The sequence below is a fragment of the Oncorhynchus tshawytscha genome, unplaced genomic scaffold, assembly GCF_018296145.1.
Source record: "Oncorhynchus tshawytscha isolate Ot180627B unplaced genomic scaffold, Otsh_v2.0 Un_contig_3934_pilon_pilon, whole genome shotgun sequence".
Classification (NCBI taxonomy): Eukaryota; Metazoa; Chordata; class Actinopteri; order Salmoniformes; family Salmonidae; genus Oncorhynchus; species Oncorhynchus tshawytscha.
Window position 1 is genome coordinate 76,219 of NW_024609049.1, and position 23,141 is coordinate 99,359.

At 48.0% G+C, this 23,141-nt stretch overlaps 1 protein-coding gene across 1 annotated transcript in view; it reads left to right on the forward strand.

Annotated features, from left to right (window-relative positions):
• Positions 1–4,281, forward strand: part of LOC112238680 (glypican-5) — a gene marked incomplete at its 3' end in the record, with an annotated part of 54,890 nt that extends 50,609 nt beyond the window's left edge. Inside the window, exons 5-6 of the mRNA XM_042314072.1 lie at positions 3,625–3,752; positions 3,986–4,281. Coding sequence (XP_042170006.1) covers positions 3,625–3,752; positions 3,986–4,281 — 424 coding nt within the window. The remainder of the gene's footprint in view (positions 1–3,624; positions 3,753–3,985) is intronic.
• Positions 4,282–23,141: the final 18,860 nt, after the last annotated feature.

Consider the following 23,141-nt stretch of genomic DNA (forward strand, 5'->3'; position numbering starts at 1 on the left):
CAGTCACCAGACTAAGTGAATAATGTCCCTATAAAACCAACCAGTCACCAGACTAAGTGAATAATGTCCCTATAAAACCAACCAGTCACCAGACTAAGTGAATAATGTCCCTATAAAACCAACCAGTCACCAGACTAAGTGAATAATGTCCCTATAAAACCAACCAGTCACCAGACTAAGTGAATAATGTCCCTATGAAACCAACCAGTCACCAGACTAAGTGAATAATGTCCCTATGAAACCAACCAGTCACCAGACTAAGTGAATAATGTCCCTATGAAACCAACCAGTCACCAGACTAAGTGAATAATGTCCCTATAAAACCAACCAGTCACCAGACTAGTGAATGAATGTCCCTATGAAACCAACCAGTCACCAGACTAAGTGAATAATGTCCCTATGAAACCAACCAGTCACCAGACTAAGTGAATAATGTCCCTATAAAACCAACCAGTCACCAGACTAAGTGAATAATGTCCCTATAAAACCAACCAGTCACCAGACTAAGTGAATAATGTCCCTATAAAACCAACCAGTCACCAGACTAAGTGAATAATGTCCCTATGAAACCAACCAGTCACCAGACTAAGTGAATAATGTCCCTATGAAACCAACCAGTCACCAGACTAAGTGAATAATGTCCCTATGAAACCAACCAGTCACCAGACTAAGTGAATAATGTCCCTATGAAACCAACCAGTCACCAGACTAAGTGAATAATGTCCCTATGAAACCAACCAGTCACCAGACTAAGTGAATAATGTCCCTATGAAACCAACCAGTCACCAGACTAAGTGAATAATGTCCCTATAAAACCAACCAGTCACCAGACTAAGTGAATAATGTCCCTATAAAACCAGCCAGTCACCAGACTAAGTGAATAATGTCCCTATAAAACCAACCAGTCACCAGACTAAGTGAATAATGTCCTTATAAAACCAACCAGTCACCAGACTAAGTGAATAATGTCCCTATAAACTGATGAAGAAGGAAGAAACACATTTTTCTCAGAAAGAGAGACAGAGTTGTAACACTGATCTGAGGTTTAATGACCGAACCAACTGCTACCACTCCATCACCCAGGAATGTACTGCACACACACACACACACACACACACACACACACACACACACACGGTACATACCACTCAACAACAGCATGCCCAGAACATTCTCAGAATAGACCATTGTGGGCAGCGAGCGCCAGTAGCCAGAAGAGGTTGTCCAGACTGTTAACCAGAGAGAGTTAGATCATCCCCAGTGGCCAGAAGAGGTTGTCCAGACTGTTAACCAGGGAGAGTTAGATCATCCCCAGTGGCCAGAAGAGGTTGTCCAGACTGTTAACCAGGGAGAGTTAGATCATCCCCAGTGGCCAGAAGAGGTTGTCCAGACTGTTAACCAGGGAGAGTTAGATCATCCCCAGTGGTCAGAAGAGACTGTCCTGTTAACCAGGGAGAGTTAGATCATCCCCAGTCAGTCCTGGGACATATGAGCATGACTGGGTCCCAAACGGGCCCCTATTGTTGTTCTGAGAAATGAAGGCTATTTATTCCATGTGAGACATTGCCAAGAAACTGAAGGTCTGGTACAACGCTGTGTACTACCCCTTCACAGCACAGGAACCGTTATCCCTGTGGAAGGCTTTCTGACACCCTGTAGAGTCCGTGGCCCTGGGGGGTGCAACTCAATATTAGGAAGGTGTTCCTGATGTGTGGTATACTCAGGGTAGACTACTTTAGAATGTGTGGTATACCCCAGGTCAGAAGAGACTACAGTATAATGTTGGTCATCCCCATAGTCCTGGTAGACTACAGTATAATGTGTGGTATACTCAGGGTAGACTACAGTATAAGTGTGGTATACTACAGTATAATGTGGTGGTATACTACAGTCAGGGTAGTAGAAGGTCTAGACTACAGCTGTGTACTACTCCTTCACACAGTAGGAATGTTTATCCCTAGTCAGGGAAGACTACAGTAGAGTCCGTGGTATACTAGACTGATGTGTGGTATACTCAGGGTAGAGTATAATGTTTGGTATAGTCAGGGTAGACTACAGTATAATGTGTGGTATACTTAGAATGTGTGGTATACTACAGTATAAGTGGTATACTACAGTATAATGTTTGGTATAGTCAGGGTAGACTACAGTATAATGTGTGGTATACTCAGGGTAGACTACAGTATAAGTGTGGTATACTACAGTATAATGTGTGGTATACTCAGGGTAGACTACAGTGAGTAGTGTACACTAGACTGGCTCACTTCAACATAGACTTCAGTGAGTAGTGTACACTAGACTGGCTCACTTCAACATAGACTTCAGTGAGTAGTGTACACTAGACTGGCTCACTTCACATAGACTACAGTGAGTAGTGTACACTAGACTGGCTCACTTCAACAGTAGATTACAGTGAATAGTGTACACTAGACTGGCTCACTTCAATAGTAGACTTCAGTGAGTAGTGTACACTAGACTGACTCACTTCCACATAGACTACAGTGAGTAGTGTACACTAGACTGGCTCACTTCAACAGTAGATTACAGTGAGTAGTGTACACTAGACTGGCTCACTTCAACATAGACTTCAGTGAGTAGTGTACACTAGACTGGCTCACTTTCACATAGACTACAGTGAGTAGTGTACACTAGACTGGCTCACTTCAACAGTAGACTACAGTGTGTAATAATGTTTGGTACTCAGTGTATATGTGATCATATACCAATGTAAGCAAGGTTTAAAGGATTATGTTTTAATCAAATATATCTGTTTGGGCTTCTTATCGTCTTATTTCTAATTACGTTCCGTCCCCTGACCATCGTCCCCCTGACCGCCAGCCCCTGACCGCCAGCCCCTGACCGCCAGCCCCTGACCGTCAGCCCCCTGACCGCCAGCCCCCTGACCGCCAGCCCCCTGACCGCCAGCCCCCTGACCGCCAGCCCCCTGACCGTCAGCCCCCTGACCGTCAGCCCCCTGACAGCCAGCCCCCTGACCGCCAGCCCCCTGACCGCCAGCCCCTGACCGCCAGCCCCCTGACCGCCAGCCCCCTGACCGCCAGCCCCCTGACCGTCAGCCCCCTGACCGTCAGCCCCCTGACAGTCAGCCCCCTGACAGCCAGCCCCCTGACCGCCAGCCCCTGACCGCCAGCCCCTGACCGCCAGCCCCCTGACCGCCAGCCCCCTGACCGTCAGCCCCCTGACCGCCAGCCCCCTGACCGTCAGCTCAAGACAAAATCGTCCCACTGCTGAATCCAGTTGATGATCACTACCCTACAGTGCTTTACTTTAGACCAGAGTCCTCTGGGTCCATCTAGTGAAGACATCCTGTCACTGCACCCTGTTAGGAGGGAGTCCTCTGGGTCCATCTAGTGGAGACATCCTGTCACTGCACCCTGTTAGGAGGGAGTCCTCTGGGTCCATCTAGTGGAGACATCCTGTCACTGCACCCTGTTAGGAGGGAGTCCTCTGGGTCCATCTAGTGGAGACATCCTGTCACTGCACCCTGTTAGGAGGGAGTCCTCTGGGTCCATCTAGTGGAGACATCCTGCCACTGCACCCTGTTAGGACCTCTAACATTAGGACCTGTCCATCAGCTGATTGTTCTCTGTGTTTGTTGTGCTCCAGGTGTATAAAGTATGTGGTCGTCCCAGTAGACAGCCTGCCCAGTCAGTCAGCGGCCAGCAGGACGGAGCGTCCATCCCTCTCAAAGCCTTCATCAGAGAAACAGGAAACAGCCTGGCTACCAGGAGGAAGTGAGTACACTGTCTCAGTTCACCACTGCTAACTACTCACTTTATAGTCCTCATTTTCTACTTAGCACTTCTTCAGCACTTTTAGACAGCACTCAAAAGGTTGATCTCTCAGGGCGTTTTTTGTTGTTAATTAAGGTTTGCTTAGATGATGATTTTAGCGTTATGAGGCTCTTGAGAGGACTGGGGATGTGGAAGTATACCAGCGTTGGTCCCCCGTGTGTCTGTCTCAACAGAGAGTTCCTGAACAGTCTGCGTTTGTACCGTACCTTCTACGGTGGCCTGGCGGACCAGCTGTGTGTGAACCAGCTGGCCTCCGCCGATGGACTGGCCTGCTGGAACGGTGCCGACGTTGTCAAGAGGTACGTGACCCCCGCAGCACCATGGAGCGATTCTGAAGTTCAAAAGGAGAAACTACGAGCCCTACACTGTTCCCATCTAGCATCTCTTTCTGTTTGTCTGTCTCCTCCTCCTCCGTTCCCCTGGGGGACCTGTCCTCTCCTCCATCCCCTGGGGGACCTGTCCTCTCCTCCGTTCCCCTGGGGGACCTGTCCTCTCCTCCGTTCCCCTGGGGGACCTGTCCTCTCCTCCATCCCCTGGGGACCTGTCCTCTCCTCCATCCCCTGGGGGACCTGTCCTCTCCTCCATCCCCTGGGGACCTGTCCTCTCCTCCATCCCCTGGGGGACCTGTCCTCTCCTCCATCCCCTGGGGGACCTGTCCTCTCCTCCATCCCCTGGGGGACCTGTCCTCTCCTCCATCCCCTGGGGGACCTGTCCTCTCCTCCATCCCCTGGGGACCTGTCCTCTCCTCCATCCCCTGGGGGACCTGTCCTCTCCTCCGTTCCCCTGGGGGACCTGTCCTCTCCTCCGTTCCCCTGGGGGACCTGTCCTCTCCTCCGTTCCCTGGGGGACCTGTCCTCTCCTCCGTTCCCCTGGGGACCTGTCCTCTCCTCCGTTCCCCTGGGGGACCTGTCCTCTCCTCCGTTCCCCTGGGGGACCTGTCCTCTCCTCCGTTCCCCTGGGGGACCTGTCCTCTCCTCCATCCCCTGGGGGACCTGTCCTCTCCTCCATCCCCTGGGGGACCTGTCCTCTCCTCCATCCCCTGGGGGACCTGTCCTCTCCTCCATCCCCTGGGGGACCTGTCCTCTCCTCCATCCCCTGGGGGACCTGTCCTCTCCTCCATCCCCTGGGGGACCTGTCCTCTCCTCCATCCCCTGGGGGACCTGTCCTCTCCTCCATCCCCTGGGGGACCTGTCCTCTCCTCCGTTCCCCTGGGGGACCTGTCCTCTCCTCCGTTCCCCTGGGGGACCTGTCCTCTCCTCCGTTCCCCTGGGGGACCTGTCCTCTCCTCCATCCCCTGGGGGACCTGTCCTCTCCTCCATCCCCTGGGGGACCTGTCCTCTCCTCCATCCCCTGGGGGACCTGTCCTCTCCTCCATCCCCTGGGGACCTGTCCTCTCCTCCATCCCCTGGGGGACCTGTCCTCTCCTCCGTTCCCCTGGGGGACCTGTCCTCTCCTCCGTTCCCCTGGGGGACCTCTCCTCCGTTCCCCTGGGGGACCTGTCCTCCTCCTCCTCCGTTCCCCTGGGGGACCTGTCCTCCTCCTCCTCCGTTCCCCTGGGGGACCTGTCCTCCTCCTCCTCCGTTCCCCTGGGGACCTGTCCTTCAGACACTATTCAAATCCCCAGCAGAGTCAACAGTGTTTGATTCAAATCCCCAGCAGAGTCAACAGTGTTTGATTCAAATCCCCAGCAGAGTCAACAGTGTTTGATTCAAATCCCCAGCAGAGTCAACAGTGTTTGATTCAAATCCCCAGCAGAGTCAACAGTGTTTGATTCAAATCCCCAGCAGAGTCAACAGTGTTTGATTCAAATCCCCAGCAGAGTCAACAGTGTTTGATTCAAATCCCCAGCAGAGTCAACAGTGTTTGATTCAAATCCCCAGCAGAGTCAACAGTGTTTGATTCAAATCCCCAGCAGAGTCAACAGTGTTTGATTCAAATCCCCAGCAGAGTCAACAGTGTTTGATTCAAATCCCCAGCAGAGTCAACAGTGTTGTGTGAATGTCACTCTGCAATGTTTAATTCATTACTGTCTCTCCAGGAGACACATTTTTCTCTAATACATTACCCTCAGCAATCTGTCTGTCTGGGACTGTAGTAGCAAACAGGCTGTGTGTGTGTGTGTGTGTGTGTGAATCTGGGTTGTTATAATTGTATACAACAGCGTCTCTCGTATGTAAAGTAATAGGTGTCTTGACCTTGCTGTTTCAATTGAATAATCACCAATCTGCTGCCAAACTCAATGCATCTAATATCAATATGTGTGTTCCGTAGCCAGGCGCGTAGCCAGGCGCGTAGCCAGGCGCGTAGCCAGGCGCGTAGCCAGGCGCGTAGCCAGGCGCGTAGCCAGGCGCGTAGCCAGGCGCGTAGCCAGGCGCGTAGCCAGGCGCGTAACCAGGCGCGTAGCCAGGCGCGTAACCAGGGAAGCCTGTTATACTGGCCTTATGTTCAAATACGTCTCCAAGATTAAACCTCAAATAAACCCCCCTCTGTCAACAAAGGGAACTCATTACAAACTACCCTTTCCCCTATATAGTGAACTACTACAGAGGGCTCTGGTCTGGAGTAGTGCACTTCATAGGGAATAGGGCTCTGGTCGGTAGTAGTGCACTACTACAGAGGGCTTTGGTCGGTAGTAGTGCACTTCATAGGGAATAGGCTCTAGTCGGTAGTAGTGCACTTCATAGGGAATAGGGCTCTGGTCTGGAGTAGTGCACTTCATAGGGAATAGGGCTCTGGTCTGTAGTAGTGCACTTCATAGGGAATAGGGCTCTGGTCTGGAGTAGTGCACTTCATAGGGAATAGGGCTCTGGTCTGGAGTAGTGCACTTCATAGGGAATAGGGCTCTGGTCTGGAGTAGTGCACTTCATAGGGAATAGGGCTCTGGTCTGTAGTAGTGCACTTCATAGGGAATAGGGCTCTGGTCTGGAGTAGTGCACTTCATAGGGAATAGGGCTCTGGTCTGGAGTAGTGCACTTCATAGGGAATAGGGCTCTGGTCTGGAGTAGTGCACTTCATAGGGAATAGGGCTCTGGTCTGGAGTAGTGCACTTCATAGGGAATAGGGCTCTGGTCTGGAGTAGTGCACTTCATAGGGAATAGGGCTCTGGTCTGGAGTAGTGCACTTCATAGGGAATAGGGCTCTGGTCTGGAGTAGTGCACTTCATAGGGAATAGGGCTCTGGTCTGGAGTAGTGCACTTCATAGGGAATAGGGCTCTGGTCTGGAGTAGTGCACTTCATAGGGAATAGGGCTCTGGTCTGTAGTAGTGCACTTCATAGGGAATAGGGCTCTGGTCTGGAGTAGTGCACTTCATAGGGAATAGGGCTCTGGTCTGGAGTAGTGCACTTCATAGGGAATAGGGCTCTGGTCTGGAGTAGTGCACTTCATAGGGAATAGGGCTCTGGTCTGGAGTAGTGCACTTCATAGGGAATAGGGCTCTGGTCTGGAGTAGTGCACTTCATAGGGAATAGGGCTCTGGTCTGGAGTAGTGCACTTCATAGGGAATAGGGCTCTGGTCTGGAGTAGTGCACTTCATAAGGAATAGGGCTCTGGTCTGGAGTAGTGCACTTCATAAGGAATAGGGCTCTGGTCTGGAGTAGTGCACTTCATAGGGAATAGGGCTCTGGTCTGGAGTAGTGCACTTCATAGGGAATAGGGCTCTGGTCTGGAGTAGTGCACTTCATAGGGAATAGGGCTCTGGTCGGTAGTAGTGCACTACTACAGAGGGCTTTGGTCGGTAGTAGTGCACTTCATAGGGAATAGGCTCTAGTCGGTAGTAGTGCACTTCATAGGGAATAGCCATTAGACTGGTAGTGTCTGGACTAACCCAGCCATAAGACTGGTAGTGTCTGGACGAATCCAGCCATTAGACTGGTAGTCTGGACTAAACCAGCCATTAGACTGGTAGTGTCTGGACTAAACCAGCCATTAGACTGGTAGTGGCTGGACTAAACCAGCCATTAGACTGGTAGTGTCTGGACTAAACCAGCCATTAGACTGGTAGTGGCTGGACTAAACCAGCCATTAGACTGGTAGTGGCTGGACTAAACCAGCCATTAGACTGGTAGTGGCTGGACTAAACCAGCCATTAGACTGGTAGTGGCTGGACTAAACCAGCCATTAGACTGGTAGTGGCTGGACTAAACCAGCCATTAGACTGGTAGTGTACCATGCTGTAATATCTGTTATTGTCCTCTAGAGGGCACTTCAGCCATATCAAAATCAAATCATATTTTATTCTATTGGTCACATGCAGATATTGTTATTCTATTGGTCACATGCAGATATTGTTATTCTATTGGTCACATGCTGATGTTATTGTTATTCTATTGGTCACATGCTGATGTTATTGTTATTCTATTGGTCACATGCTGATGTTATTGTTATTCTATTGGTCACATGCTGATGTTATTGTTATACTATTGGTCACATGCTGATGTTATTGTTATACTATTGGTCACATGCTGATGTTATTGTTATTCTATTGGTCACATGCAGATATTGTTATTCTATTGGTCACATGCAGATATTGTTATTCTATTGGTCACATGCTGATGTTATTGTTATTCTATTGGTCACATGCTGATGTTATTGTTATTCTATTGGTCACATGCTGATGTTATTGTTATTCTATTGGTCACATGCTGATGTTATTGTTATTCTATTGGTCACATGCTGATGTTATTGTTATTCTATTGGTCACATGCTGATGTTATTGTTATTCTATTGGTCACATGCTGATGTTATTGTTATTCTATTGGTCACATGCTGATGTTATTCTATTGGTCACATGCTGATGTTATTCTATTGGTCACATGCTGATGTTATTCTATTGGTCACATGCAGATGTTATTCTATTGGTCACATGCAGATGTTATTCTATTGGTCACATGCAGATGTTATTCTATTGGTCACATGCAGATGTTATTCTATTGGTCACATGCAGATGTTATTCTATTGGTCACATGCAGATGTTATTCTATTGGTCACATGCTGATGTTATTCTATTGGTCACATGCTGATGTTATTGTTATTCTATTGGTCACATGCTGATGTTATTGTTATTCTATTGGTCACATGCTGATGTTATTGTTATTCTATTGGTCACATGCTGATGTTATTGTTATTCTATTGGTCACATGCTGATGTTATTGTTATTCTATTGGTCACATGCTGATGTTATTGTTATTCTATTGGTCACATGCTGATGTTATTGTTATTCTATTGGTCACATGCTGATGTTATTGTATTGGTCACATGCTGATGTTATTCTATTGGTCACATGCAGATGTTATTCTATTGGTCACATGCAGATGTTATTCTATTGGTCACATGCAGATGTTATTCTATTGGTCACATGCAGATGTTATTCTATTGGTCACATGCAGATGTTATTCTATTGGTCACATGCAGATGTTATTCTATTGGTCACATGCAGATGTTATTCTATTGGTCACATGCAGATGTTATTCTATTGGTCACATGCTGATGTTATTCTATTGGTCACATGCTGATGTTATTGTTATTCTATTGGTCACATGCTGATGTTATTGTTATTCTATTGGTCACATGCTGATGTTATTGTTATTCTATTGGTCACATGCAGATGTTATTGCGAGTGTTGCGAAATGCTTGTGCTTCTAGTTCCGACCGTGCAGTAATATCTAACAAGTAATCTAATAATTCCCCAACAACGACCTCATACACACACATCTAAAGGGGTGAATGAGAATATATACATATAAATACATGGATGAGCGATGACAGAGCTGCATAGGAAAGATGCAATAGATGTTATAGAGTACAGTACATACATATGAGATGAGTAATACAAGATATGTAAACATTATTAAAGTGACAAGTGATCCATTTATTAACGTGGCCAATGATTTCAAGTCTGTATGTAGGTAGCAGAGTTAGTGATGACTGTTTAACAGTCTGATGGCCTTGAGATAGAAGCTGTTTTTCAGTCTCTCGGTCCCTGCAATGATGCACCTGTACTGACCTGGGCAGCAGCAGAGCAGGAGGAGAGAGGTCCCTCTTACCTGACCTCATATCTATCAGAAGGGATGGTCGGAGGGGAGGAGGGAGGGTCCTGTCTACCTGACCTCATATCAGAAGGGATGGTCGAAGGGGAGGAGGGAGGGTCCTGTCTACCTGACCTCATATCTATCAGAAGGGAGGGAGGGTCCTGTCTACCTGACCTCATATCAGAAGGGATGGTCGAAGGGGAGGAGGGAGGGTCCTGTCTACCTGACCTCATATCTATCAGAAGGGAGGGAGGGTCCTGTCTACCTGACCTCATATCAGAAGGGATGGTCGAAGGGGAGGAGGGAGGGTCCTGTCTACCTGACCTCATATCTATCAGAAGGAGGGAGGGTCCTGTCTACCTGACCTCATATCTATCAGAAGGGATGGTCGGAGGGGAGGAGGGAGGGTCCTGTCTACCTGACCTCATATCTATCAGAAGGGAGGGAGGGTCCTGTCTACCTGACCTCATATCTATCAGAAGGGAGGGAGGGTCCTGTCTACCTGACCTCATATCTATCAGAAGGGAGGGAGGGTCCTGTCTACCTGACCTCATATCTATCAGAAGGGAGGGAGGGTCCTGTCTACCTGACCTCATATCTATCAGAAGGGAGGGAGGGTCCTGTCTACCTGACCTCATATCTATCAGAAGGGAGGGAGGGTCCTGTCTACCTGACCTCATATCTATCAGAAGGGATGGTCGGAGGGGAGGAGGGAGGGTCCTGTCTACCTGACCTCATATCAGAAGGGATGGTCGGAGGGGAGGAGGGAGGGTCCTGTCTACCTGACCTCATATCAGAAGGGATGGTCGAAGGGGAGGAGGGAGGGTCCTGTCTACCTGACCTCATATCTATCAGAAGGGAGGGAGGGTCCTGTCTACCTGACCTCATATCAGAAGGGATGGTCGAAGGGGAGGAGGGAGGGTCCTGTCTACCTGACCTCATATCTATCAGAAGGGAGGGAGGGTCCTGTCTACCTGACCTCATATCAGAAGGGATGGTCGGAGGGGAGGAGGGAGGGTCCCGTCTACCTGACCTCATATCAGAAGGGATGGTCGGAGGGGAGGAGGGAGGGTCCTGTCTACCTGACCTCATATCAGAAGGGATGGTCGGAGGGGAGGAGGGAGGGTCCCGTCTACCTGACCTCATGTCTATCAGAAGGGATAGTCGGAGGGGAGGAGGGAGGGTCCCGTCTACCTGACCTCATATCTATCAGAAGGGAGGGGAGGAGGGGAGGAGGGAGGGTCCCGTCTACCTGACCTCATGTCTATCAGAAGGGAGGGAGGGGAGGAGGGAGGGTCCCGTCTACCTGACCTCATGTCTATCAGAAGGGATGGTCGGCGGGGAGGAGGGAGGGTCCCGTCTACCTGACCTCATATCTATCAGAAGGGAGGGGAGGAGGGAGGGTCCCGTCTACCTGACCTCATATCTATCAGAAGGGATGGTCGGAGGGGAGGAGGGAGGGTCCCGTCTACCTGACCTCATATCTATCAGAAGGGAGGGGAGGAGGGAGGGTCCCGTCTACCTGACCTCATATCTATCAGAAGGGAGGGGAGGAGGGAGGGTCCCGTCTACCTGACCTCATATCTATCAGAAGGGAGGGAGGAGGGAGGGTCCCGTCTACCTGACCTCATATCAGAAGGGACGGTCGGAGGGGAGGAGGGAGGGTCCTGTCTACCTGACCTCATATCTATCAGAAGGGAGGGAGGGAGGAGGGGAGGAGGGAGGGTCCCGTCTACCTGACCTCATATCAGAAGGGACGGTCGGAGGGGAGGAGGGAGGGTCCTGTCTACCTGACCTCATATCTATCAGAAGGGAGGGAGGGAGGAGGGGAGGAGGGAGGGTCCCGTCTACCTGACCTCATATCAGAAGGGATGGTCGGAGGGGAGGAGGGAGGGTCCCGTCTACCTGACCTCATATCAGAAGGGATGGTCGGAGGGGAGGAGGTTCCCAGTGTTGTGCCCAGTGTTGTGCCCAGTGTTGTGCCCAGTGTTGTATCAGGTGTTGTTCCCAGTGTTGTTCCCAGTGTTGTGCCCAGTGTTGTGCCCAGTGTTGTGCCCAGTGTTGTGCCCAGTGTTGTGCCCAGTGTTGTTCCCAGTGTTGTGCCCAGTGTTGTGCCCAGTGTTGTGCCCAGTGTTGTGCCCAGTGTTGTGCCCAGTGTTGTTCCCAGTGTTGTTCCCAGTGTTGTTCCCAGTGTTGTATCAGGTGTTGTTCCCAGTGTTGTGCCCAGTGTTGTTCCCAGTGTTGTGCCCGGTGTTGTGCCCGGTGTTGTGCCCGTGTTGTTCCCAGTGTTGTACTCTGCTATATCTCTGTCTGTTGTTCCCTGTCTGTTGTACTCCCTCTCTGTCTATAGTGTTCTACTGTCTGTCTGTATAGTGTTCTACTGTTCCCTCTCTGTCTGTATAGTGTTCTACTGTTCCCTTCTGTTCTGTCTGTATAGTGTTCTACTGTTTAAGGTCTGTATGTAGTTCTACTGTTCTCTCTGCTATATCTCTGTCTGTATAGTGTTCTACTGTTCCCCTCTGTATCTGTCTGTAGTAGTGTTCTACTGTTCTGCTATATCTCTGTCTGTATAGGTTCTACTGTTCCCTCTACTGTTCCCTCTCAGCTATATCACTGTCTGTATAGGGAACAAGGTGCTGTTCCTCAGCTATAACACAGTCAGTTTAAGGTAGGGGTTCTGCTGTTCTCCCTACCAGCTATACAGTCAGTTTCTAGGGAACTGTTGCTGTTCTCCCTACCAGCTATAACACAGTCAGTTTAAGGTAGGGGACAAGGTGCTGTTTCTGACCAGCTATAACACAGTCAGTTTAAGGTAGGGAACAAGGTGCTGTTCTCCTACCAGCTATAACACAGTCAGTTTAAGGTAGGGAACAAGGTGCTGTTCTGACCAGCTATAACACAGTCAGTTTAAGGTAGGGAACAAGGTGCTGTTCTCCCTACCAGCTATAACACAGTCAGTTTAAGGTAGGGAACAAGGTGCTGTTCTGACCAGCTATAACACAGTCAGTTTAAGGTAGGGAACAAGGTGCTGTTTTCCCTACCAGCTATAACACAGTCAGTTTAAGGTAGGGAACAAGGTGCTGTTCTGACCAGCTATAACACAGTCAGTTTAAGGTAGGGAACAAGGTGCTGTTCTGACCAGCTATAACACAGTCAGTTTAAGGTAGGGAACACGGTGCTGTTCTGACCAGCTATAACACAGTCAGTTTAAGGTAGGGAACACGGTGCTGTTCTGACCAGCTATAACACAGTCAGTTTAAGGTAGGGGACAAGGTGCTGTTCTCCTCACCAGCTCTAACACAGTCAGTTTAAGGTAGGGAACAAGGTGCTGTTCTCCTCACCAGCTATAACACAGTCAGTTTAAGGTAGGGAACAAGGTGCTGTTCTCCTCACCAGCTATAACACAGTCAGTTTAAGGTAGGGAACAAGGTGCTGTTCTCCCTACCAGCTATAACACAGTCAGTTTAAGGTAGGGAACAAGGTGCTGTTCTCCCTACCAGCTATAACACAGTCAGTTTAAGGTAGGGAACAAGGTGCTGTTCTCCCTACCAGCTATAACACAGTCAGTTTAAGGTAGGGACAAGGTGCTGTTCTGACCAGCTATAACACAGTCAGTTTAAGGTAGGGAACAAGGTGCTGTTCTCCCTACCAGCTATAACACAGTCAGTTTAAGGTAGGGAACAAGGTGCTGTTCTGACCATCTATAACACAGTCAGTTTAAGGTAGGGAACAAGGTGCTGTTCTCCCTACCAGCTATAACACAGTCAGTTTAAGGTAGGGGACAAGGTGCTGTTCTGACCAGCTATAACACAGTCAGTTTAAGGTAGGGAACAAGATGCTGTTTCTCCCTACCAGCTATAACACAGTCAGTTTAAGGTAGGGAACAAGGTGCTGTTCTGACCAGCTATAACACAGTCAGTTTAAGGTAGGGAACAAGGTGCTGTTCCCTGACCAGCTATAACAGTCAGTTTAAGGTAGGGGACAAGGTGCTGTTCTGACCAGCTATAACACAGTCAGTTTAAGGTAGGGAACAAGATGCTGTTCTCCTCCCACCAGCTATAACACAGTCAGTTTAAGGTAGGGAACAAGGTGCTGTTCTCCTCACCAGCTATAACACAGTCAGTTTAAGGTAGGGAACAAGGTGCTGTTCTGACCAGCTATAACACAGTCAGTTTAAGGTAGGGAACAAGGTGCTGTTCTCTCACCAGCTATAACACAGTCAGTTTAAGGTAGGGAACAAGGTGCTGTTCTGACCAGCTATAACACAGTCAGTTTAAGGTAGGGGACAAGGTGCTGTTCTCCTACCAGCTATAACACAGTCAGTTTAAGGTAGGGAACAAGGTGCTGTTCTCCTCACCAGCTATAACACAGTCAGTTTAAGGTAGGGAACAAGGTGCTGTTCTGACCAGCTATAACACAGTCAGTTTAAGGTAGGGAACAAGGTGCTGTTCTCCTACCAGCTATAACACAGTCAGTTTAAGGTAGGGAACAAGGTGCTGTTCTGACCAGCTATAACACAGTCAGTTTAAGGTAGGGAACAAGGTGCTGTTCTCCTACCAGCTATAACACAGTCAGTTTAAGGTAGGGAACAAGGTGCTGTTCTCCTACCAGCTATAACAGTCAGTTTAAGGTAGGGAACAAGGTGCTGTTCTGACCAGCTATAACACAGTCAGTTTAAGGTAGGGAACAAGGTGCTGTTCTCCTACCAGCTATAACACAGTCATTTTAAGGTAGGGGACAAGGTGCTGTTCTGACCAGCTATAACACAGTCAGTTTAAGGTAGGGAACAAGGTGCTGTTCTCCCTACCAGCTATAACACAGTCATTTTAAGGTAGGGGACACGGTGCTGTTCTGACCAGCTATAACACAGTCAGTTTAAGGTAGGGAACAAGGTGCTGTTCTCCTCACCAGCTATAACACAGTCAGTTTAAGGTAGGGAACACAGTGCTGTTCTCCCTACCAGCTATAACAGTCAGTTTAAGGTAGGGAACAAGGTGCTGTTCTGACCAGCTATAACACAGTCAGTTTAAGGTAGGGAACAAGGTGCTGTTCTCCCTACCAGCTATAACACAGTCATTTTAAGGTAGGGGACACGGTGCTGTTCTGACCAGCTATAACACAGTCAGTTTAAGGTAGGGAACAAGGTGCTGTTCTCCCTACCAGCTATAACACAGTCAGTTTAAGGTAGGGAACAAGGTGCTGTTCTGACCAGCTATAACACAGTCAGTTTAAGGTAGGGAACAAGGTGCTGTTCTCCCTACCAGCTATAACACAGTCAGTTTAAGGCAGGGAACATGGTGCTGTTCTGACCATCTATACACAGTCAGTTTAAGGTAGGGGACAAGGTGCTGTTCTGACCAGCTATAACACAGTCAGTTTAAGGTAGGGAACAAGGTGCTGTTCTCCCTACCAGCTATAACACAGTCAGTTTAAGGTAGGGAACAAGGTGCTGTTCTGACCATCTATAACACAGTCAGTTTAAGGTAGGGAACAAGGTGCTGTTCTCCCTACCAGCTATAACACAGTCAGTTTAAGGTAGGGGACAAGGTGCTGTTCTGACCAGCTATAACACAGTCAGTTTAAGGTAGGGAACAAGATGCTGTTTCTCCCTACCAGCTATAACACAGTCAGTTTAAGGTAGGGAACAAGGTGCTGTTCTGACCAGCTATAACACAGTCAGTTTAAGGTAGGGAACAAGGTGCTGTTCTGACCAGCTATAACACAGTCAGTTTAAGGTAGGGGACAAGGTGCTGTTCTGACCAGCTATAACACAGTCAGTTTAAGGTAGGGAACAAGATGCTGTTCTCCTCACCAGCTATAACACAGTCAGTTTAAGGTAGGGAACAAGGTGCTGTTCTCCTCACCAGCTATAACACAGTCAGTTTAAGGTAGGGGAACAAGGTGCTGTTCTCCTCACCAGCTATAACACAGTCAGTTTAAGGTAGGGAACAAGGTGCTGTTCTCTCACCAGCTATAACACAGTCAGTTTAAGGTAGGGAACAAGGTGCTGTTCTGACCAGCTATAACACAGTCAGTTTAAGGTAGGGGACAAGGTGCTGTTCTCCCTACCAGCTATAACACAGTCAGTTTAAGGTAGGGAACAAGGTGCTGTTCTCCCTACCAGCTATAACACAGTCAGTTTAAGGTAGGGAACAAGGTGCTGTTCTGACCAGCTATAACACAGTCAGTTTAAGGTAGGGGACAGGTGCTGTTCTCCTACCAGCTATAACACAGTCAGTTTAAGGTAGGGAACAAGTGCTGTTCTCCCTACCAGCTACCAGTCAGTTTAAGGTAGGGAACAAGGTGCTGTTCTGACAGTCAGTTTAAGGTAGGGAACAAGGTGCTGTTCTCCCTACCAGCTATAACACAGTCAGTTTAAGGTAGGGGACAAGGTGCTGTTCTCCCGACCAGCTATAACACAGTCAGTTTAAGGTAGGGAACAAGGTGCTGTTCTCCCTACCAGCTATAACAGTCAGTTTAAGGTAGGGAACAAGGTGCTGTTCTCCCTACCAGCTATAACAGTCAGTTTAAGGTAGGGAACAAGGTGCTGTTCTGACCAGCTATAACAGTCAGTTTAAGGTAGGGAACAAGGTGCTGTTCTCCTCACCAGCTATAACACAGTCAGTTTAAGGTAGGTGACAAGGTGCTGTTCTCCCTACCAGCTATACCACAGTCAGTTTAAGGTAGGGAACAAGGTGCTGTTCTGACCATCTATAACACAGTCAGTTTAAGGTAGGGAACAAGGTGCTGTTCTCCTCACCAGCTATAACACAGTCATTTTAAGGTAGGGGACACGGTGCTGTTCTGACCAGCTATAACACAGTCAGTTTAAGGTAGGGGACAAGGTGCTGTTCTCCCTACCAGCTATAACACAGTCAGTTTAAGGTAGGGAACAAGGTGCTGTTCTCCCTACCAGCTATAACAGTCAGTTTAAGGTAGGGGACACTGTGCTGTTCTGACCAGCTATAGCACAGTCAGTTTAAGGTAGGGAACAAGGTGCTGTTCTCCTACCAGCTATAACACAGTCAGTTTAAGGTAGGGAACAAGGTGCTGTTCTGACCAGCTATAACACAGTCAGTTTAAGGTAGGGAACAAGGTGCTGTTCTCCCTACCAGCTATAACACAGTCAGTTTAAGGTAGGGGACAAGGTGCTGTTCTCCTACCAGCTATAACACAGTCAGTTTAAGGTAGGGAACAAGGTGCTGTTCTCCTACCAGCTATAACACAGTCAGTTTAAGGTAGGGGACAAGGTGCTGTTCTCCTCACCAGCTATAACACAGTCAGTTTAAGGTAGGGAACAAGGTGTGTTCTGACCATCTATAAACAGTCAGTTTAAGGTAGGGGACAAGGTGCTGTTCTGACCAGCTATAACACAGTCAGTTTAAGGTAGGGGACAAGGTGCTGTTCTCCCTACCAGCTATAACACAGTCAGTTTAAGGTAGGGAACACGGTGCTGTTCTCCCTACCAGCTATAACACAGTCAGTTTAAGGTAGGGGACAAGGTGCTGTTCTCCCTACCAGCTATAACACAGTCAGTTTAAGGTAGGGGACAAGGTGCTGTTCTGACCAGCTATAACACAGTCAGTTTAAGGTAGGGAACAAGGTGCTGTTCTCCCTACCAGCTATAACACAGTCAGTTTAAGGTAGGGAACAAGGTGCTGTTCTCCCTACCAGCTATAACACAGTCAGTTTAAGGTAGGGAACAAGGTGCTGTTCTCCCTACCAGCTATAACACAGTCAGTTTAAGGTAGGGAACAAGGTGCTGTTCTCCCTACCAGCTATAACACAGTCAGTTTAAGGTGTGCTGTTCTCCTACCAGCTATAACACAGTCAGTTTAAGGTAGAGAACAAGGTGCTGTTCTCCCTACCAGCTATAACACAGTCAGTTTAAGGTAGGGGACACGGTGCTGTTCTGACCAGCTATAACACAGTCAGTTTAAGGTAGGGGACAAGGTGCTGTTCTCCTCACCAGCTATAACACAGTCAGTTTAAGGTAGGGAACACAGTGCTGTTCTCCCTACCAGCTATAACAGTCAGTTTAAGGTAGGGAACAAGGTTCTGTTCTGACCAGCTATAACACAGTCAGTTTAAGGTAGGAACAAGGTGCTGTTCTCCCTACCAGCTATAACACAGTCATTTTAAGGTAGGGGACACGGTGCTGTTCTGACCAGCTATAGCACAGTCAGTTTAAGGTAGGGAACAAGGTGCTGTTCTCCCTACCAGCTATAACACAGTCAGTTTAAGGTAGGGAACAAGGTGCTGTTCTGACCAGCTATAACACAGTCAGTTTAAGGTAGGGAACAAGGTGCTGTTCTCCCTACCAGCTATAACACAGTCAGTTTAAGGTAGGGAACATGGTGCTGTTCTGACCATCTATAACACAGTCAGTTTAAGGTAGGGGACAAGGTGCTGTTCTGACCAGCTATAACACAGTCAGTTTAAGGTAGGGAACAAGGTGCTGTTCTCCCTACCAGCTATAACACAGTCAGTTTAAGGTAGGGAACAAGGTGCTGTTCTGACCATCTATAACACAGTCAGTTTAAGGTAGGGAACAAGGTGCTGTTCTCCTACCAGCTATAACACAGTCAGTTTAAGGTAGGGGACAAGGTGCTGTTCTGACCAGCTATAACACAGTCAGTTTAAGGTAGGGAACAAGATGCTGTTTTCCTACCAGCTATAACACAGTCAGTTTAAGGCAGGGAACAAGGTGCTGTTCTGACCAGCTATAACACAGTCAGTTTAAGGTAGGGAACAAGGTGCTGTTCTGACCAGCTATAACACAGTCAGTTTAAGGTAGGGACAAGGTGCTGTTCTGACCAGCTATAACACAGTCAGTTTAAGGTAGGGAACAAGATGCTGTTCTCCTCACCAGCTATAACACAGTCAGTTTAAGGTAGGGAACAAGGTGCTGTTCTCCTCACCAGCTATAACACAGTCAGTTTAAGGTAGGGAACAAGGTGCTGTTCTCCTCACCAGCTATAACACAGTCAGTTTAAGGTAGGGAACAAGGTGCTGTTCTCCTCACCAGCTATAACACAGTCAGTTTAAGGTAGGGAACAAGGTGCTGTTCTGACCAGCTATAACACAGTCAGTTTAAGGTAGGGGACAAGGTGCTGTTCTCCCTACCAGCTATAACACAGTCAGTTTAAGGTAGGGAACAAGGTGCTGTTCTCCCTACCAGCTATAACACAGTCAGTTTAAGGTAGGTGCTGGACCAGACAGTCAAGGGGGTGCTGTTCTCCCTACCAGCTATAACACAGTCAGTTTAAGGTAGGGAACAAGGTGCTGTTCTCCCTACCAGCTATAACAGTCAGTTTAAGGTAGGGAACAAGGTGCTGTTCTGACCAGCTATAACACAGTTTAAGGTAGGGAACAAGGTGCTGTTCTCCTACCAGCTATAACACAGTCATTTTAAGGTAGGGGACACGGTGCTGTTCTGACCAGCTATAACACAGTCAGTTTAAGGTAGGGAACAAGGTGCTGTTCTCCTACCAGCTATAACACAGTCAGTTTAAGGTAGGGAACAAGGTGCTGTTCTCCTACCAGCTATAACACAGTCAGTTTAAGGTAGGGAACAAGGTGCTGTTCTGACCAGCTATAACACAGTCAGTTTAAGGTAGGGAACAAGGTGCTGTTCTCCTCACCAGCTATAACACAGTCAGTTTAAGGTAGGGAACAAGGTGCTGTTCTCCCTACCAGCTATAACAGTCAGTTTAAGGTAGGGAACAAGGTGCTGTTCTGACCAGCTATAACACAGTCAGTTTAAGGTAGGGAACAAGGTGCTGTTCTCCCTACCAGCTATAACACAGTCATTTTAAGGTAGGGGACACGGTGCTGTTCTGACCAGCTATAACACAGTCAGTTTAAGGTAGGGGACAAGGTGCTGTTCTCCCTACCAGCTATAACACAGTCAGTTTAAGGTAGGGAACAAGGTGCTGTTCTCCTACCAGCCAGTCAGTTTAAGGTAGGGGACACTGTGCTGTTCTGACCAGCTATAGCACAGTCAGTTTAAGGTAGGGAACAAGGTGCTGTTCTCCCTACCAGCTATAACACAGTCAGTTTAAGGTAGGGAACAAGGTGCTGTTCTGACCAGCTATAACACAGTCAGTTTAAGGTAGGAACAAGGTGCTGTTCTCCCTACCAGCTATAACACAGTCAGTTTAAGGTAGGGGACAAGGTGCTGTTCTCCTCACCAGCTATACCACAGTCAGTTTAAGGTAGGGAACAAGGTGCTGTTCTCCCTACCAGCTATAACACAGTCAGTTGAAGGTAGCGGACAAGGTGCTGTTCTCCTCACCAGCTATAACACAGTCAGTTTAAGGTAGGGAACAAGGTGCTGTTCTGACCATCTATAACACAGTCAGTTTAAGGTAGGGGACAAGGTGCTGTTCTGACCAGCTATAACACAGTCAGTTTAAGGTAGGGGACAAGGTGCTGTTCTCCCTACCAGCTATAACACAGTCAGTTTAAGGTAGGGAACACGGTGCTGTTCTCCTACCAGCTATAACACAGTCAGTTTAAGGTAGGGGACAAGGTGCTGTTCTCCCTACCAGCTATAACAAAGTCAGTTTAAGGTAGGGGACAAGGTGCTGTTCTGACCAGCTATAACACAGTCAGTTTAAGGTAGGGAACAAGGTGCTGTTCTCCCTACCAGCTATAACACAGTCAGTTTAAGGTAGGGAACAAGGTGCTGTTCTCCCTACCAGCTATAACACAGTCATTTTAAGGTAGAGAACAAGGTGCTGTTCTCCCTACCAGCTATAACACAGTCAGTTTAAGGTAGGGAACAAGGTGCTGTTCTCCTACCAGCTATAACACAGTCAGTTTAAGGTAGAGAACAAGGTGCTGTTCTCCCTACCAGCTATAACACAGTCAGTTTAAGGTAGAGAACAAGGTGCTGTTCTCCCTACCAGCTATAACACAGTCAGTTTAAGGTAGGGAACACGGTGCTGTTCTGACCAGCTATAACACAGTCAGTTTAAGGTAGGGAACAAGGTGCTGTTCTCCCTACCAGCTATAACAGTCAGTTTAAGGTAGGGAACAAGGTGCTGTTCTGACCAGCTATAACACAGTCAGTTTAAGGTAGGGAACAAGGTGCTGTTCTGACCAGCTATAACACAGTCAGTTTAAGGTAGGGACAAGGTGCTGTTCTCCTGACCAGCTATAACACAGTCAGTTTAAGGTAGGGGACAAGGTGCTGTTCTGACCAGCTATAACACAGTCAGTTTAAGGTAGGGAACAAGGTGCTGTTCTCCTACCAGCTATAACACAGTCAGTTTAAGGTAGGGAACAAGGTGCTGTTCTCCTACCAGCTATAACACAGTCAGTTTAAGGTAGGGACAAGGTGCTGTTCTCCTGACCAGCTATAACACAGTCAGTTTAAGGTAGGGACAAGGTGCTGTTCTCCTGACCAGCTATAACACAGTCAGTTTAAGGTAGGGGACAAGGTGCTGTTCTCCCTACCAGCTATAACACAGTCAGTTTAAGGTAGGGAACAAGGTGCTGTTCTCCCTACCAGCTATAACACAGTCAGTTTAAGGTAGGGAACAAGGTGCTGTTCTGACCAGCTATAACACAGTCAGTTTAAGGACAAGGTGGTTCTGACCAGCTATAACACAGTCAGTTTAAGGTAGGGAACAAGATGCTGTTCTCCTCACCAGCTATAACACAGTCAGTTTAAGGTAGGAACAAGGTGCTGTTCTCCCTCACCAGCTATAACACAGTCAGTTTAAGGTAGGGAACAAGGTGCTGTTCTCCTCACCAGCTATAACACAGTCAGTTTAAGGTAGGGAACAAGGTGCTGTTCTCCTCACCAGCTATAACACAGTCAGTTTAAGGTAGGGAACAAGGTGCTGTTCTGACCAGCTATAACACAGTCAGTTTAAGGTAGGGGACAAGGTGCTGTTCTCCTACCAGCTATAACACAGTCAGTTTAAGGTAGGGAACAAGGTGCTGTTCTCCCTACCAGCTATAACACAGTCAGTTTAATGTAGGGAACAAGGTGCTGTTTCTGACCAGCTATAACACAGTCAGTTTAAGGTAGGAACAAGGTGCTGTTCTCCTCACCAGCTATAACACAGTCAGTTTAAGGTAGGGAACAAGGTGCTGTTCTGACCAGCTATAACACAGTCAGTTTAAGGTAGGGGACAAGTTGCTGTTCTCCCTACCAGCTATAACACAGTCAGTTTAAGGTAGGGAACAAGTGCTGTTCTCCCTACCAGCTATAACAGTCAGTTTAAGGTAGGGAACAAGGTGCTGTTCTGACCAGCTATAACACAGTTTAAGGTAGGGAACAAGGTGCTGTTCTCCTACCAGCTATAACACAGTCATTTTAAGGTAGGGGACACGGTGCTGTTCTGACCAGCTATAACACAGTCAGTTTAAGGTAGGGAACAAGGTGTTGTTCTCCCTACCAGCTATAACACAGTCATTTTAAGGTAGGGGACAAGGTGCTGTTCTGACCAGCTATAACACAGTCAGTTTAAGGTAGGGGACAAGGTGCTGTTCTCCTCACCAGCTATAACACAGTCAGTTTAAGGTAGGGAACACAGTGCTGTTCTCCCTACCAGCTATAACAGTCAGTTTAAGGTAGGGAACAAGGTTCTGTTCTGCTATCACAGTCAGTTTAAGGTAGGGAACAAGGTGCTGTTCTCCCTACCAGCTATAACACAGTCAGTTTAAGGTAGGGACACGGTGCTGTTCTGACCAGCTATAGCACAGTCAGTTTAAGGTAGGGAACAGGTGCTGTTCTCCCTACCAGCTATAACACAGTCAGTTTAAGGTAGGGAACAAGGTGCTGTTCTGACCAGCTATAACACAGTCAGTTTAAGGTAGGGAACAAGGTGCTGTTCTCCCTACCAGCTATAACACAGTCAGTTTAAGGTAGGGAACATGGTGCTGTTCTGACCATCTATAACACACCAGGTGCTGTTCTGACCAGCTATAACACAGTCAGTTTAAGGTAGGGAACAAGGTGCTGTTCTCCTACCAGCTATAACACAGTCAGTTTAAGGTAGGGAACAAGGTGCTGTTCTCCTACCAGCTATAACACAGTCAGTTTAAGGTAGGGAACAAGGTGCTGTTCTCCCTACCAGCTATAACACAGTCAGTTTAAGGTAGGGGACAAGGTGCTGTTCTGACCAGCTATAACACAGTCAGTTTAAGGTAGGGAACAAGATGCTGTTCTCCCTACCAGCTATAACACAGTCAGTTTAAGGCAGGGAACAAGGTGCTGTTCTGACCAGCTATAACACAGTCAGTTTAAGGTAGGGAACAAGGTGCTGTTCTGACCAGCTATAACAC